At 40.1% G+C, this 18,541-nt stretch overlaps 1 protein-coding gene across 1 annotated transcript in view; it reads right to left on the minus strand.

The window, feature by feature from the left end:
• The window catches only part of pdgfc (platelet derived growth factor c), a 320,443-nt gene that overhangs the window by 31,702 nt on the left and 270,200 nt on the right, over positions 1-18,541 (minus strand). Inside the window, exon 4 of the mRNA XM_080193463.1 lies at positions 3,211-3,412. Coding sequence (XP_080049589.1) covers positions 3,211-3,412 — 202 coding nt within the window. The remainder of the gene's footprint in view (positions 1-3,210; positions 3,413-18,541) is intronic.

Below are 18,541 nucleotides of genomic sequence, written 5' to 3' on the forward strand. Positions count from 1 at the left end.
TAAATCCCAATTTTACTCATCCAATCATCTGGCAGTGTATTGTGTGTCATTATATGTTACAATGCCTCAGAACAAAAATATAGATTCTTAAATTTATATACATTATAAATCATAACAGGTCTGTCCTATAACTCTTCCTGACCAGCAGCAATGAAACAGGCAAATGGTTAAAGAGAAGCTCTAGTCCACATTCTGCTCTCAAGAATCTGCAATTTAACGCTGTTGATTTTGTAGCTAAAATCTGGTGAAAGCTACATTAATGAATGCAAATTGGATCTGTGTGATACAAACAGGCCCTGATAAAATTTGAACCAGCTGCTGAACAACTATAGTGCCATCTCAAAAGTATCCTTGATTAATACTTTTCATTTTAAATAAATCTGCAATGCCTTTCCATTGTTTGTACGTGGACTGGAACTGAATTTACTAGCTAAAAAGTAATGAGACCAGCATCCAACCAGTTTAGATTACTGAGCAACGGTATCACAAACCATGATTGTGTTTTTTTTAAATATCATTAATATCATCATGGAATCACAGAACTGTACGGCACAGAGAGGGGGCATTTGGCCCATTATGCCTGCCCTAGCTCTTTGAAAGGGCACTTGTACTTCTTCCTTGCTTTTTCCAATTTTCTACCATGAATTTGCCCCTGTTTTGCTTTTGGGCAATATTAACCCAGAAATGGAGACAATTAGTCAAGCTGAGAAAAGGAAGAAAAGAAAAACAGATGGACCATGAGAAAGTGAGGGAAACTGGTACCTTCATTTTAATGCATCCTTAGCTAGTGGGTGTCACCAGCAATGCTGGCATTTATTTCATACATCTTCTGTTATCCTGAGAAAAATTTTGCAGACTTTTTTCTAAATAGCGCTTCTGGTACAAGTATCTGGCTCACCAAGTATTAACTATGTTCATACACAAATGGGATCACGTTTAAGACCAGTAGGGTAAGATCAGCAAGTTTCATTATCAAAAGGACATTAATATTCATTATCTAAAGGTCATTTTTACAAAAATGGTTACTTTTTATCTATTGTAGTTCTAAAATTTTAAATACCAAATACAAAATCTCTAACTGCCATGACAAGATTTCTACAGATGTTCTCTCGGCCAATGGATTAAAGTTCAGTAACATAACCACTGAGCTGCTGCACTCACAGATGTGCAAATATTTATTTGGGACGTCATCAAGATTGTTAGTTCAAATACAGTATTCAATCTTTACCTACTTCCAGTTCTGCGTCCTTTTATAAGGATTCCTTTCATTCAAGATTTCATTGAAGACACAGTTCTAATTCTGCATTATCGTGAACATCTGCTTTATCTCCACTCAGTTCTTCCAAGTAAAAGGTGTTGCTATGGGAACCCATATGGATCCTAGTTATGGCTGCTTCTTCTGGGGTATGTGAAACATTCTTTGTTGTAATCCTACTTAGACCCCCTTCCTTATCTGTTTTACAATACATTGATGACTGTATCAACACCATTTCTTTTTATCACTCAGCACTGAAAAATCCAAAATTTTGCTTTCAACTTCTACGTTTTCCTCACCTTCTCATCAAATTCCTACAGTTGGGGGGGGGGGGTGTATATTCAGTCCATCAAATCTACACTGACATTCTGAAATAGCATTTTATCCAGGCCCACCCACATTCCCCCACTCTATCCCCATAATCCCAAGCATTTACCATGGCTAATCCACCCGACCTATACACCTTGGGACACTAGGGGAAATTTACATGGCCAATCCACCTAACCTGTGCATCTTTGGAGTGTGGGAGGAAACTCACACAGACAGGGAGAATGTGCAAACTCCACACAGTCACCCAAAGCCAGACTTGAACCTGGGTCCCTGGCACTGTGAGACAGCAGTGCTAACCACAGTCCATCTGCTACTCTTCCCTTCCTCAACTACTCATCTTATTTTGGGAAGATGTTACCAGCCAATATTGACTCTTAGTACACTTCCTCCTATAGCTACCGTGTCCAGATTTTTTTCACACCCCCTCCTCAATTCCATTCTCTATTCCCATTTGTTTGGATGATACAACGTTCTGCATCAGCACTTATGATCTGTTTTCTTTTCCCTTCAACTAGATATTCCTCTCCTCCTGAATTTGGTTGACAGGGCCCTTAACCATGCTCATTTCATTTCCCGCATTTCTGATTCCATCCCCTTTTCCTCTCCCACAGCTGGTGCAATAAAAGACGTTATATGCTAATGAGTAGGTTAGTTACTATGGGGAGTTATCAGATTTTTTGCTTTTTAAGAAATGAGAGATAATCTTCAATTCAAAATAAAAGGTCAAGGCTATAACATGAAAGCATAAACATTGATCAAAACAGGGAATAGAAAAAAATTGCAAATACTCAGTGGCCTTCACACATTCATTCCAGCTGATTATTTTCCACCCATTATATAGCGACTGGATTATTGACTTCGCCATTCAGGGTTTAGGTGGTCCTAAACTTCCATCACCTGCAGTTACATCAATGTCAAAAAGACATCGCTTATCTCCCCTTTTCATCACCTTCCCTCTGCCACTACAACCCCACCCCCATCCACCCATCGACCATCCCCACCTCACACTCCTCCTCTTAAGTTATCCAGCTTATCAGGGAGTTCACAAATATGGATCTCGCTTGGTAGACAGCCAAAACAAAAAACTGCTTATTATTGTCAGCAGCACAACATACTGTTAAATGGACAAATGCATTACTGCGACAATCTGGACTGCAACATGCCATTCATTAGAGATGTGATGCTTCAACAGTTGCTGTTGTTGTAAGCTGTTGGGCGTTGTTTGATAAGTCTTATTAAGGTATTTATAGTCTTAGGTAGTTCAACAGTACAGCACCATTCATTAACTGTTCAAGTCTACATAGATGGGCACAGTGAAGGTCCTAGCTAGCAGTTGTCTTGTGTTGGGATTCCCCCTGGATTCTCTGCTCCCACGATCATTCCTGCCCTTTGAAAATGGGGCGGAAAATCCCATCACTATTCAACCAATTCGAAGAACCTTGCAACAATGTAAAATATTCACTGAATTTTAAAAAATGTGAAATATGATTAATTCATTTCATAGAGGTTCTACTTAGAACAAAATGGGGAATAATATCCTTTGGAAAAATTCTTGCCAAAGCAGTTTCACATACAGTAATAATAAGTAATGATTGGCAAGCTAGAAAATAAAAGAGAACACTTGCCTCTGGATTTTCTACCATGAACAAAAGCCTTTCCGAGCATCTGCCAGGTTGGTTTGTACAAGTCTTCCAAATCTAGTTGCCAACTCTCTGGTTCCAAGTACTTGATCAATTCTTCTATTGTATCAAAGACTGAGAGAGCATCATTTAAGCCATCCAAAGATAGAGAAGATGGTGGCATGATTGTTGGGGTTTCAAGGTGCGTCTATATTTAAAACAAATTGAATACAATGATTAGAGATATATGGTTCTGTAATTTTAGTTTGATACTGACAAAATAACAAGATTTTAAAAGTGTACATTTCATGCTTTTGTGGTTTTACAATGGAACAGTCAACTAATTGATGGATACATGAGATCATTTTTCAAGACTCCTTTGGTACATATCAAGTGTAATCCACTGAACAAGAGTTTTCCCTTCATCTAGCAATCTGCCAAATCCACAATCATTTTGACTGTTGTTGATCAAGTGTTTCCACTTTGGAAACAATCCAGAAATCCAGCTGTTTTTGCCAGTGTTTAAGTAACAGCTCAAACTCATTTACATAATCACAAATGTAAAACCTTTCATGAATTAGCACAGAGAACAGTGATTTAGAACATTTTCTTGCATTAAAATGTTCAATATATTTAAGAGTAATCTGATACTGTTCTTTAATGTAGTTGGAAATAGGTTTAACAAAAGGAACTATTTTAAAAGTGTCTAGAATATATCTTAAATAAAGTATTTGGACAAATTTACTTCTATTGATGTACTGTAAGTCACTTTCATGGTGAAATAAATATGTTCAATGATTAAAGTTTTAAAATGTGTTTACTAGTGTCCTTGCATTAAAGTAAGCTTAATTTGAAGAACCCCCTCTAAGGGTTGCAAACAAGCGTAATTAGGGAACATTCGCCCTGATGATTAACTCAGTCTGGGTGAACAGCCAATTTTGTATGTAAGGTCACTTCCAAAATGATTTTTTTTTAAAATCAATGCAAAAGATCATGAAAACTTGTGCTGAACATAATTTACACTTGAAGTTTCTTGATCTCATGCTGGTTTGGGAAAACAGCATAACCTAGCGGAAAGTCTATTTCAAATATCAATTACATTCTAAGAACTAATTTCTATTCTTCACTGACTGTTTCTCACCACCCATCAAATAACTTGTATTCCTATGGTTCTCTTACGATGGCATTTCACGTACCCGTACAAGATAAAGCATCTTACCTATTAAGCAATCTTCTTTCACCTCTAATTTCCATCTCTGTTATGATCTTTTATCTTTTTATTTTAATTGATACTGCTACGCTCCTCTGAGCCTTCCCCTCTTGCTTCTCTAGGCTTTTGAAAATAACATTCCACAAATTCCTCCATCTCCTGGCATCATCACTGTGTTGAAATCAGACCTTGTCACACATTCTGAAACAGATTGCTGAAGTTTGAGGAGTGGGCTTCTTTGCCAGTTAAAGGATTTCTACTGCAATTGTTCTGTCCAATTGTACAGATAGTTTGAGACCACTTGAAAAGCAGTTCGGGAAATTTTAAATTATTTTTTGTTGAGGTCAGAAGCAGCGTACAAGCATTCCTCTCTCGCCCACAAAAATCTGTCTTGCTTCCAGCCCATTCAAAGGCTGCCCACCTCCCCTTCTAACCTCAGGATTAGTTTGGTAAATAACACCTGACCTGTTGTCCATAAGAACATGGGAGCCAGCTATTTCTCACCTTAAGCAGAGCCACAAGTTGGCCACAACTCACTGACAACAGTAAAATGAGGCCTGAACCAAAAATAGTTTGAATCTCAGATGACAGCGTTGGGTGGACAGCATCTACTGCCTTTGGTTGGAACCTTACCACAAATGGCATTTTTCCCACTGCTTGGACCAAAAGTGCAACCTGGCCCTGTGTTGTCAGCTAATGTCATGGTGTTCAAGAAGGTAGTCAATTGAGAGGCTACCTTGGTGTTCACCATCAAAAAACTGGGCAGCCCAGAGGATTCAAAGTTGTGCACAGCAGGCAAGTGCAGGAGAGGTGGATGTTGCTGACGTATATTGAGAACAGTACAGGCCCCCCTAGATGGAGGTGCTCCCTGAAGATCTCTATAAATATAAATTCAAAAATGGCCCAGTTGCTAGGCTATTGTCATGGAGGGAAAACCCTCCAAGGAGCTGCTTCTGTGTATCAACCCCATTTCCCCACCCCCCTCCCCACTCATTAGTGTTGAGTTCTTGGAAGTTGCCCAGAGATGGGACTACGCTGAAAGATTCACATGTCAACCAGTAGCGGGAAATTATGTTTGTTTGTCTCTAGTTCTGCCTCCGCAGTTGAGTCACAATTTGGTCCTTTCTATCCAACCTGGGCAAAGGTTTTGGAAAGCAACAAAGACTGAAGGAGATATAATCCTATTCCAAACTCTTATATCTTCCTCTTACAACAGTCAGACATTTCAAGTTTAGCTTTGATTAAGCTGTGACATGGTTTAACACATGGTGTCTTTTGATAAGTCTCGGGCCAACATGGCCACAGGAAATCTCAGCATGCTTAAAAGAAACTTTGGCCAAAAGTCAGTTCTGCTTGTTGAAGATCTTTCAGAGTATTAAAATATAAATCTCTGCAGGCCCTTCAGCCACATTTTGATAGCCAAAAATCACTTTTTTTAAGAATTGACTCATCTATCTTTTCTTCATTTGCAATGGTAGATTAAATCCTTTGACCCAATCTCTCAATATTAACAACAACCTGTATTTATATAGTACCTTTAATGTAGAAATAACATTCAAGGGTACTTCAGAAGAGCAGTATAAAAAAATTGACAAAAATAATAAAAATCAATGTATCAAGCTTCTAAGAACTAAGTCCGGTTCTACTAAAAAGCATTCCAAACTCTGCTCCTTGAAGAATTTTATTCTCCGCCTTACAGATGTTACAATCCTGAAAGCATCCTCACTCTTCTGTTTCTTCTTGCCAATGTGGCAATACTTCAGCAACTTCTATTCAATGAAAGGAAATTGAGCATGGTGTAAATAACACTGCTGAATTACTGTCTGGTGTTGTCAGCCCTTATCTACAACTTCGATTCACTGATCTTGCTGCAGTGAATGGAGTTTTGACTCAGCGCCAAATTCTCCGTTCTCACTGGCAGCAGTGGTGGGACGAGCAAAGTCAGAGAATCCCAGCCACTGTCGTTCTTCCACATTACATTTGAAGACAAACTTCAGCCCAATGTTTTAACAAAATTCAACTTTGGCCCAATCTGCATATTAAAACAGGTCAAACAACATTCACTAAAACGCTAAGCCTTGTTACAAAGCCAAATGTTGTGATTTTTCAATTAATTGTGTGACAGGAAGAGGTCCTGAATTCTTCATTTTAAGACAAACATATGTGCATCACAATATTGAAGGAGAAAATGGAATAGAAGCATGTTCCTAAGACAAATCAATGTGACAGAAAAGAGAAAATGCTGGAAAATCCCAGCAGATCTGGCAGCATCTATAAAGGAGGGAAGGAGAGCCTTTGTCGAAGCTTTGACACTGATCACTGCTGGCCTAGGATTGTCTATCTCCACATTTACTTTCTCCTTAGGATTTCATGCTGGCATTTGAGCCATCTGAATTTTGCGAAAACATAGTCAAAAAATTGAATAATGAAATAAATGACAAAGATCAGTGGTAGACCAGAGGGGGATTGGGAAGATTTTAGGATCCAGCACAAAAGACTCATAAGTCTCATAAGCAAAAGGCTCATAAGGAAGGAGAAAATGAATTTTTGAGAGAAAACTGGGCATGATTCTCCCCCATTTTCACACTGGTTCAGCACTTAGAATTGCCCTCTAAGAGTTTCTATGGATAAACAAATAGGAGTAAAAAGTCTGACAACACCAGGTTTTAGGTTGGACTAAAACCTGGTGTTGTCAGACTTTTTACTGTGTTTACGCCAGTCCAACGCCGGCATACCCACATCATAAACAAATAGGAAACAGGTGGCTAAGGTAAATGTGGGATCTCTACTGAATGAGGCCGGTGAACTGATAACAGCAAATGGCAGATGTGCTAAATAAATTTTTTGTATTAGTCTTCATCATGGAAGTCATTGAAAATATTCCTGAAATTTCAGATGTGCAGATTTCAAATATCACGGTAAAACTTACAAAACTTCCAATCATAAGAGATAGAGAAACTCAAGGACCTAAAGGCGGACAAGTCACCAGATCCTGATGAACTGCCCACTAGGGTTATAATGGAAGTGGCTGCAGAGATAGTGGACCTATTGGTTGAAATTTTTTGTAACTCATTCAATTAGGGTAGGGTACCATTAGATTGCAAAATAGCCAATGTGATTCCGTTGTTCAAAAAGGGGAGATGGCAGGGACCTATAGGTCAATTAGTTCAATATTTATTATTGTCAAGAGGCTGGACTCAATAACGAAAGAGGAAATAGCTAATCATTTAGGAAAGCTGAATATAATCAAAACACATCAACATGGTTTCATGATAGGTAATTTCCTCAAATTCTTTGAGGATGTAACAGGGAGAATAGATAGAGGGGAACCTGTATTTGTTAAGGTGTTGCATAAGAGTCTGGTACATGAAGTAAAAGACCATGGAATTGGAGAAAGTGTGTTAGCATAGATTGAAACTGGCTGTCACATAGAAAACAGAGAGAATAAATGGTCCTTTTCAGAGTGGCAGGACATAACTAGTGGAATACCACAGGGATCAGTTCTTGGCCCGCAATTGTTCACTATTTACATTAATGACCTGGAAAAAGGAACAGATTTAAGATAACCAAATTTATCGATGATATGAAGATAGATAGAAGGAATATTGTGATTCTGCAATGGGATACAGGTAAATTGGGTGACTGAGCAAAAACCTGGCAAATGGAGTTTAATGTGGGGAAGTATAAGCTCATGCATACGTAGGAGGAATTAAAAGGCAGGTTATTATCTAAATGGAGAGAAACTGAAGATGAGTGAAGTACAGATGGATCTAATTGTTGGAGTGCATGAACCAGAAAAAGCTAGCAAGCAGGTCCAACAAATAGTTAAGAAGGCAAACGGAATTTTGTTATTCTAAAAGGGTTGAAGGTTAAAAACAGGGAGGTTTTGTTGCAATTGCACAGGGTGTTGATGAGGCCTCACCTAGAATACTGCATACAGCTTTTGTCAACTTACCTTAAGAAGGACATAATAACAATGGAGGCAGTCCAAAGGAGATTCACCAGACTAATTCCAGAAGAATTCCTGGGATGAGAGGGTTGTCTTATCAAGAGAGACTAAATAGACCTGGTCTGTATCCTTTGGAATTTAGGTGAGTGAGGAGCGATCTTCTTCAAATGTACAAGATCCTCAGGAGGCTTGACAGGGTAGATTGTGAAATGTTTTCACTTTTGGGAGAGTCTTGAACAAGGGAACAAGATAAAGGGCCTGTCATTTAAAACTGAGGTGCATATTCTAGGGTGTTAAATCTCTGGAATTTTCTGTCCCAAAGGGTGGTGGGGCTGGATTATTACATGTATTCAAAGTGAAGATAAATATTTGATAGATCAAGGAATAGAGGAATATGGGGAAATGACACAGAGAAGGTGTTGACACCAACATAGGTCAGCTATGATCGTATTACATGGCAGGGCAAGGTTGAAGTGCTTGGTGGCCAACTCCTCCTCCCATTTCTTGTGTTCCTGTTTAAATGGTTAAACAGTCCTCCTGTCTGGGTTTCTGTCCATCAGTGGATGTTGAGACCCCCAAAGAAATTCCAAGCATAGCTTTTTAATAGAATATCAAAGGATTAACATTTGTGTGAAACATTTCTGTAACACAGTTCATTGTACATCTGCAATCTTTTTAGTGGTAGACTTAAAATATCAGTTCAAATGCTATAATCCTAATACTAAACAGACTTAGATTGTAGTCTTACATGGCAAATTTTCAAGTAGGCTTGAGAAATAATGTAGATTATATAATTTCAACTCTACTTTTGGCCCACAGGGCTGTTAAAACTATATTTGTTCAACAATATGATTCTGTTTTGCTGGCTGTTTTATTTACAAGGACAGCAGAGCTTCATTTATATCTTCTTTCAGTGAGAGTTTTTGTTGAATTGCCTTAAGATACCTGTCACCACGGGTATGATCACAACTATTTTATGCCAATCATACTGCTTATATTTCAAAATCAAACATCCTCTTCTCATATTGAACAAAAGATACAAATATCCCCTTTGTCCTAATGAACAAAATACACCTTTGCTAGCCTTGTATGATCCTGTATGACTGTGTGTTACCCAATTTACCCCTGTCCAACCACTGTTCTAATGCATTAACAGCTGTTTGTACTATTAGTCAGTCACTGTACATTCATTGCACACACAATGGAAAATTTTCTGATCCCGCTCACCACAGAAACTGTCACGGACAGAACAGACAACTTAATGGGTGGTAATTTCCGGTCCCCTGGCATGCATAACTGGAAAATCCCAGTCATAGCCTAAACAATGTCAGTCCTTTAATGGAACCCACATACATTGACACTGGCTGTTTATCTGGATTTTTGTTCCTTGCCTAGAGAGTGTCATTATGGTGGCCCCTGTCGCCTTAGTGAATGTTGTTATTCCAATGCAGATTTCGGGGACTCGTTGACCTTTGGGATTGATGTAGTTCTGTTCTCCGTACAGCTGATGAGATCCCTTTGCCAGATTGGCCGATTTCTATGAAGGAAAATTTTACTGATTGTTTGGATATGTCTATGGCTACGCCAGTATTTTTGGTCATTCACTTCAATCACACACGATTAAAGTGACAATTTTATGACACACAAGTTTTCATTTTAAGAGAGTTGAGAGTTCATACCTTGACTGGGTGCTCATGTTCTTTCATGGCTACATGAGTCTTCAAGGAGTCTTTCAAGGTTGCAACTTCTTTGCATGTTTTCTCTGCCTGCCATTTTATCTGGCTGTCACCTGCTTTTTCCAAATCCTGCTTTTAGCTGGAATTGTGGGTCATTATTTTCTCCTGATACCTTTATGTTGTCTCAAAAATTTGTTCATATCTCACACAGCTTAGTTCATTGTACACTTTGGTTTAATGTATGATTTCAAAGGTATACACTTAGCTTGAATCTTGAGCTTCAAATCTTCCAGTTCAACTTTAAGGTGAATATTTTTCTGTAGAACTAAGTCCTTTACCTTCAGCGTGTGCATTATAGCTTAGTTGAATGTTGTCTCCCTGGGGTCTTTTGTTGACCTCTCTCTGATGTAATTTGTCACTTTCTCTGTTACCAATCCACCTTTAGACTTGGTCCGGCTGAGGTAAGTAGCTGTTGCATCCCATCTATGATCTGGAACTCGAGGTTGTTCTTCTTTACATTGCACTGGGCTGTCCGACTGATTTGTTCTCTCAGTTTGAGCTTTGTTCCATCATATAGTTTCAATCTTACTTTTGGGGGCTTCATTTTTGGATCACCATGTTGAGCTAATTGAAGATTTTTTTGTTGTATGATGCATCAGTGTCTATTTGGCATTTCTCGTTCACTTGATATTAGAACCATAGAATATTACAGCATAGAAACAGACCTTTTGGCCCTTCTTGGCTTTGCTGAACCATTTTTCTGCCTAGTCCCTGCACCTGGACCATATCCTTCCACACTCCTCTCATCCATATACCTGTCCAAGATTTTCTTCAATGTTAAAACTGAGCCCGCATTTACCACTTCATCTGGCAGCTCATTCCACACTCTCACCACTCTCTGTGTGAAGAAGCTCCTCCTAATATTCCCATTAAACTTTCCCCCTTCAGCCTTAACCCATGTCCTCCCCCTTTTTTCTCCCCTAGCCTCAGTGGTAAAAGCCTGCTTGCATTCACTCCATCTATACCCATCATAATTTTATACACCTCTATCAAATCCCCCCTCATTCTTCTACACTCCAGGGAATAAAGTCCTAACCTATTCAACCTTTCGCTGTAACTCAGTTTCTCAAGTCAACATCCTTGTAAACCTTCTCTGCACTCTTTCAACCTTATTAATATCCTTCCTGTAATTAGGTGACCAAAACAGCACACAATACTCTAAATTTGGCCTCACCAATGTTTTATACAACCTCACCATAACATTCCAACTCTTATACTCAATACTTTGATTTATAAAGGCCAATGTATCAACAGTACTCTTTACGACCCTATCTACCTATGACGCCACTTTTAGGGAATTATGTATCTGCATTCCCAGATCCCTCTGTTCTACTGCACTCTTCAGTGTCCTACCATTTGCCTTGTATGTTCTACCTTGGTTTGTCCTTCCAAAGTGTAATACCTCACACTTGTCTGCATTAAACACCATCTGCCATTTTTCAGCCCATTTTTCTAGCTGGTCCAAATCCCTCTGTAGGCTTTGAAAACCTTCCTCATTGTCCACTACACCATGAATCTTTGTATCAGCAGCAAATTTGTTGATCCAAGTTACCACATTATCATCATATTGTTTTTCTTCGCTCATTATTTTAACAGTCACAAATAATTTGTCAGCTAAAGACTTGACTGAACCAACCTATTGTATCAAGTATAATTCTTCATCTGTACACGCTTGCTTTCTAGCCAAACATTTGTATGAAAAGTGATTTGGTTCTTGCAGTTACAACATTGCTTTCCCCATGCTGGGGAACTCTTCTTTTTCTGTGTATGCTGTCCTCCACTCCACTTTTCATCCCGTCCTTTGTTTGAGATTACTCTGGTAATTTGGCTTGGACTGTCTCTCAGATAACGTATCTTCTAGTCTGTTCTCCTATACATGTACTTTGGCTGATGTTTCACAACTTCTGCCTTTCAGCATTCATCTATTTCTTTCTTCAGCGTTAGTTTCTCTTCTTTCAGCACATTTACTCTCACCAAGGGGTCTCCTACTCCTAAGAGACTTTAATCATATCATCTCTTTGAGCTGTCCAAATTCACACGATTCTGCAAGCTGCATTACTATGATCATGTACCATTCAATAATCTCATTTTCACTCTAGGGTTCAATACATAACGTAACAGTTACTCTATGTTCAAAATATGTGTTCAAGGCTCTTAAAATATGAGTTGTTTTAGTTTTTGTTTGCTCATCTGCTAGATTTAGAGTGATATGCAGATCCCTCCCCTTCTCCCCCCACCCCCACCGACCCCAGCAGTGGTAGATGTGTGGCTACTCGTATCGAATCAGGCTTGTTAATTAACTCTGTTGCAATCTCATATTTTTGCCACTGTATGCGGAACAAATGCCAGTTTTGCCACACATCACTTTCAATTTGACTGGAGATGGGAGGGGAAAAGTTATTGCCATTTTATGCACATAATAATTTACTTGCAGCGTTTGTTTGTTTTCCTTTGTCTTTTCAGTAGCTTTTTTTCAGATTTTAACCTACTTTCTTGAGTTCTCAGTGTCATCTCAGCATTATTTCCAGTGTTCAAAAACCTAATTTTCCAATTCCTGACATTATGGGCTGAATTCTCCCAAAATGTTTCTCAGTATCATAATGGCAAGAAAAACGGAAGCGATCTGCACTGGTCTCTCAGGTGTGCTCTGTACTGCAATCCTCCCACACCCAATGCACTGAAAGAGCCTCCATTTGAAACATGCTGTTATGAGTCCCCGGCATGTGACTCCCTGAATTTGGGGCAGTCATGCACGTTAGCACAAGGGAGCTGCATTTAAAACCCTTCAACTGCACCTAGTGAGACCAAGAAGATGGCAGCATGGAGATCGACCCCATGCTTTACGGAGAGACAGTTCGGACAGCTGCTGGATATCACGGAGGAGAGTTGGGCCATCATGTACCCCAGGAAGAAAAGAGCCAGGAGCAGGGACTCCAATGTGGTCTGGGAAGTGCCTGTGGCCTGACACGCAGGACCAGAGGCCAATTCCGGAAGATGATGAACGATCTCATTCAGGTTGCAGGGTGAGTGTCCATCTGTTCTGTCCTGACACACATCCCATCTCTCGAACCTGGAATTTCCACATCAATCCACTTCCTGACAACCAGCGGCCATCCAGCACCCAACAACACCCCCCCCACCAACCCCCACATTGTCCTCAAATCCAACCAGCAATTCACGTCACAACCCTTGCCTGCCAAGGCAAGATACCAACATATGCCATCTGTTACCTGCCCCCCCCCCCGGCTTCAATGAAAAGGTTTGATGAAGCCAAATGTAGCTTCCTTACAGTCAGAAACGGATGACTGTATAACGTATAACGGAGAACAAAGAAATGGCTGACCAACTAGATACATACTTCGGTTCTGTCTTCACGAAGGAGGACACAAATAACACATCAGAGATGCTGGGGAACACAGGGTTTAGTGAGTGGGAGGAAATCAGTATTGATAAGGAAATGGTGTTGGGGAAATTGATGGAATAGAAGGCTGATAAATACCTAGGGCCTGATAATCTACATCCCAGAATACTTAAGGAAGTGGCCCGAGAAATACTGAAAGATGTATTGATCATCTTCCAAGACGCTAGAATATGGAACACTTCCTACAGACTGGAGGGTAGCTAATGTAACCCCATTATTTAAAAAGGGATGTAGAGAAGGAATTATTGGCCAGTAAGTCTAATGGTAGTGGGTAAAATACGAGAGTTCATCGTAAAAAGAGTCAATAGCAGAGCATTTGGAAAACAGTGGCAGGGTCAGACAAAGTCAGCATGGATTTACGAAAGGAAAATCATGCTTGACATATCTACTGGAATCAAGGATTCTTTGAGGGCAGCATGGTGGTTAACACTGTTGCCTCACAATGCACCATTAGGGAACTGGGTTTGATTCCAGCCTTGAGTGATTGTTTGTGTGGAGTTTGCATATTCTTTTTATGTTTGTGTGGCTTTCGTCTGGCTGCTCCAGTTTCCTCCCATAGTCCAAAGGTATGCAAGTTAGGTGCATTGGTCATGCTAACTTACCCCTTTGTATCCTAAGAAATATGGGTTAGGTGGATTGGCCATGGCGTGGGGTTACAGAGATGGGGCAGAGGGGTAAGCCTTGGTGGGATGTTCATTCAGAGAGTCATTGCAGCCTTAATGGGCTGAATAGCCTCTTTCTGCACTGCAAGGACTCTAGCATTCAATGATTCTGTGTAACTTGTCAAGTTCATGAGGGGGAGAGTGTGGGCGTGGTTCATTTGCACTTTCAGAAAGCTTTTGACAAAGTTCCACATATGAGCTAAGCATACAAAATTAAAGTATTTGGGGTTGGGGACAGTGTATTGAGATGGATGGAAAACTGGTTGGCAGAAAGAAAACAAAAAATAGGAATAAATAGGTATTTTTCCCAATGGCAGTGACTAATGGGGTACCCTAGGAATCAGTGCTAGCACCCCACTATTCACAACATACATCAATGATTTAGATGAGGGAACTAAAAGTAACATCTCCAACTTTGCAGATCACACAAGTCTGGGTGGCAGGGTGAGCTTTAAAGAGGATGCAGAGATACTTCAGGATGATTTTGGACAAGTTGAGTGAGTGGGAAAATGCATGGCAGGTGCAGTATAAAGTGGATAAATGAGAGGTTATTCATGTTGGTAGCAAAAACAGGAAGGCAAATTATTATCTGAATGGCTTTAGATTGAAAGGGGGGAATGTACACAAGACCTGGTGTCCTTGTACATCAGTCACATATAGGTGTGGCACGCTGTAAAGAAGACAAATGATATATTGGTCTTCATAGAGAGAGGATTTGAGCACAGGAATAAGGATTTCTTGCTGTAATTATACAATGCCTTGTTGAGACGACGCCTGGAATATTGTTTGCAGTTTTTGTCTCCTTATCTGAGGAAGGATGTCCTTGTAATGGGAAGTGTGCAGCAAAGGTTGACCGACTGATTCCTGGATGGCAGGTCTCATTTTAATTATATTGCCACTATGGTTGAAAAATCATTTTTCTAGTTCTTTTTTCTCCCTCTACAATCTCTCCTCTTGATCCTGGAGCATAATGTGAAATGGATCACAGACCGTGACCCGATTCTTTCCCAACCATTGCAGTATCAAAATCCAGCCAAGTTAACTATTAACGTATTACAAATGTTGTATCTATAAATAACAAGAATTCTCATTTTTGTAAAAAAAAGGTCATACTATATGGACTCGAAATGTCAGCTCTTTTCTCTCCTAATAGGCGTGCTGAGATTTTGCAGCATTTTCTCTTTTGGTCCCGTTTTTGTAAGATTTCCGTATGCAACTGTTGTATTATTTGTTAGGAATGTGTTAACTACAACCCTCCACTTGATACCTAAATATGTTAATTTTTTAATAGAACTTACCAGGATCTATAAATATTACAGGTGGCACTGTGTGTTGGAGATTGATATGTGGAGTTGAAACAGAAAATAAAGGGATAAGCAGGATTTGAGTTCCCTTTACTGGACTGTAACTGAGAAGCTCAAACATTTGTTGTAGAATGGTTACTTAGTCCAAGCAAAAGGCTGCAAATTATGACTTTTTCAAAAAAAGAAGACTTCACTTAGTATTTCCAATCAATGAAGGAGTGAATGGGAGACAACAAAGTGACTGAATCCAGATTATCCAGACTGAATCCAGGATATGACTATCCACCATAATCGTCAGATGCTAAACCTTATGGCCAATGGATCATCACGTGGACTCAGGTAAACGGTTTGGGACAAAGAAAACAAGAATTGGCCTTGGCTCTTTCTTTACCACATAGAAGTAAAATTAGACACAAAGTATTTTCCGAACTGGCGTTGGAACATTTCGACTCAGAGAAATGTCTGGATGATTTCTTAATCTTTGTGGGTAAGATTTATCAAAAGGATGACTTCTTAATGCGTACAAGTCTGGTTAGATTTTGGAAATCGGAGGATACTTTTTTTGCAGGGTATGTCATGGAATTTAATAGACTATGCATAAAGTGGCAAAAACACTGCCTGGAAATTCCATAGTCTTGTTGGTATTTAAATTACTGGACTGTGCTAAAGTTACAAATATGGATAGGCTCCTTGTTTTGAAAGGAGCTAAATTTGCCAATTTTGGAGGGCTTAAATTGTTTTTAGGGAAAAATTCTACCCCCATGGCTTTAATGACACAAATGGGTCAGTCAGTGATAAAGCAGACTGTGGCAGATACACCGTTAACAGGATGGCGAGGTTGTACAGGCATGAGCCAGCTACAGGAATATGGCAGAAGATTGGGACCCAGAAATTACAAGGGCAGAAATCCCTTTAATGTCTATAACATCAAGGATATGGAGGTGATAACAGACAAACGAACCGCAGAAATGCCCAGAGTATGATTAATGTCTTCAGTGTGACTCTCAATTTCATTATGCTTTCAACTATCCGAAACGATCTAATAGAGTTTTTGAAGCTACACATGACGTGGAAGAATCGGAAGAGGAAAGAGATAGTTATCAGAAAGAAGGCATTGTCTTAACGACAAAGAAATTTTAGTCTTGTAACGAAAGTTTTGGTTGCAGAGTCCTTTAATTGTGCTGTATTCAACTTTGGCTGTATATCTTACTGTGTGTGGAATTGACTGGTTAAAATGTTACCTGGATTCTTTAAATGCTGAAAATCGGAACAAGATTAAGGGATTGGCAGGTTGTGCTGCAGCTGTACAGAACCTTAATTAGGCTTCATTTAGAATATTGTGAACAATTCTGGTCGCCACACTACCAGAAGGATATGGATGCTTTGGAGAGGGTCAGAAGAGGTTTACCAGGACGTTGCCTGGCCTGGAGGGTGTTAGCTATGAGGAGAGGTTGGATAAACTCGGTTTTTTCTCACTGGAACAATGGAGGTCTACAAGATTATGAGTGGCATGGACAGAGTGGATAGTCAGATGCTCTTTCCTAAAGTAGAAAAGTCAAGTACTAGGGAACATAGGTTTAAGGTGTGTGGGGAAAAGTTTAAAGGAGATGTGTCAGGCAAGTTTTTTTTAAACACATGATAGCTCGTTCCAGGTATTCACTGTCTTGGGAAGTGGTGGGAGCAGGTACGATAGCGGCATTTAGGGGCAACTGGGAAAATACATGGAAGTATGGGAATGGAATGATAGAGACTCTGTAAGTAGATACAGTTTTACTTTAGGCAGGCATCACAATTGGCACAGGCTTGAGGGCCGAAGGGTCTTTTCTATGCCATATTGTTCTTTGAATTTAAAAATTTTACAAGTTTCAGGTTTGGGGATGATAATACCCTGAAGTCACTGAAAAGAGTGGTGATACCTTGCAATACTGCCAGAGTGAATTGTTTTATTAGCACAGATCTTGTGTCTTGCTTCTGAATAGACCGTCGATGAAGAAAGCACACATAAAACTAGATATGGAAAATAATACCAAAGAACAAAATCAGCCCGAGAAACAGGCCCTTCGGCACAACGAGCCCGCGCCGCCATCTCAACACCACCAGTCCCCCTCTCCACACACGACCCCTGTCTAATGTTTTATGGCCATCCAGATTGAGGGAAACTGATTTAGGGACAATTTATTCCTGCCAATCAGCCTAACAGCACCTCTTTGGGGTGTGGGAGGAAACCGGAGCACCCGGAGAAAACCCACGCAAGCACGGGGAGAATGTGCAAACTCCCACAGACACCGGCCCAAATCCATGTGTCTGCACAGCAATCAGCGATAGTCACTGAGCTGTCGTCTTGCCCAGTATCTGGTCCAGTTTAAGCACACACTAACGACATGAAGCACTAGGCCAATCTCGAACAACCAAGAGCAGCCCAAGTACGACCCATCGCGTGTATGCCCCTCGTTGGACACGAGGCGGACCGACTTAAAACCTGTGAATGAAAAGGAAAAAAAGAATTATTATTGTACCATATCCATTTACCTTACCAGGGACGCCCCAATGCTGATGACTCTTATTTAAAACAATCTCCTAAATCCACCCATCTCCAACCTACTCATGTGCCTGTCTAAGTTACTCTTAAATGACTCTAGCGTGTTTGCCTCCACCACCTTACTTGGCAGAGCATTCCATACCCCCACTACCTTCTGTGTGAAAAACCTCCCTCTAATATCTGTGTTATACCTCTCCCCCCTCACCTTAAGTCCATGGCCCCTTGTCCTATGTGTCTCTACCATAGGAAATAGCTTACCTCTGTTTACTCTATCTATACCCTTCATAATCTTATATACCTCTATTAGATACCCCCTCAGTCGGCGTCTTTCAAGGGAAAAGAGCCCCAATTTCTTCAATCTTTCCTCATACCCCAGTCTTTCCATACCAGGCAACATCCTGGTAAACCTCCTCTGCACTCTCTCCAGAGTCTCCACGTCCTTCCGGTAGTAAGGTGACCAGAACTGGACGCAGTACTCCAAATGCGGCCTAACCAACGTTCTGTACAACTGCAACA

Source organism: Carcharhinus amblyrhynchos, chromosome 1, assembly GCF_965287045.1.
Source record: "Carcharhinus amblyrhynchos chromosome 1, sCarAmb.v2.hapA, whole genome shotgun sequence".
In the NCBI taxonomy this organism is placed as follows: Eukaryota; Metazoa; Chordata; class Chondrichthyes; order Carcharhiniformes; family Carcharhinidae; genus Carcharhinus; species Carcharhinus amblyrhynchos.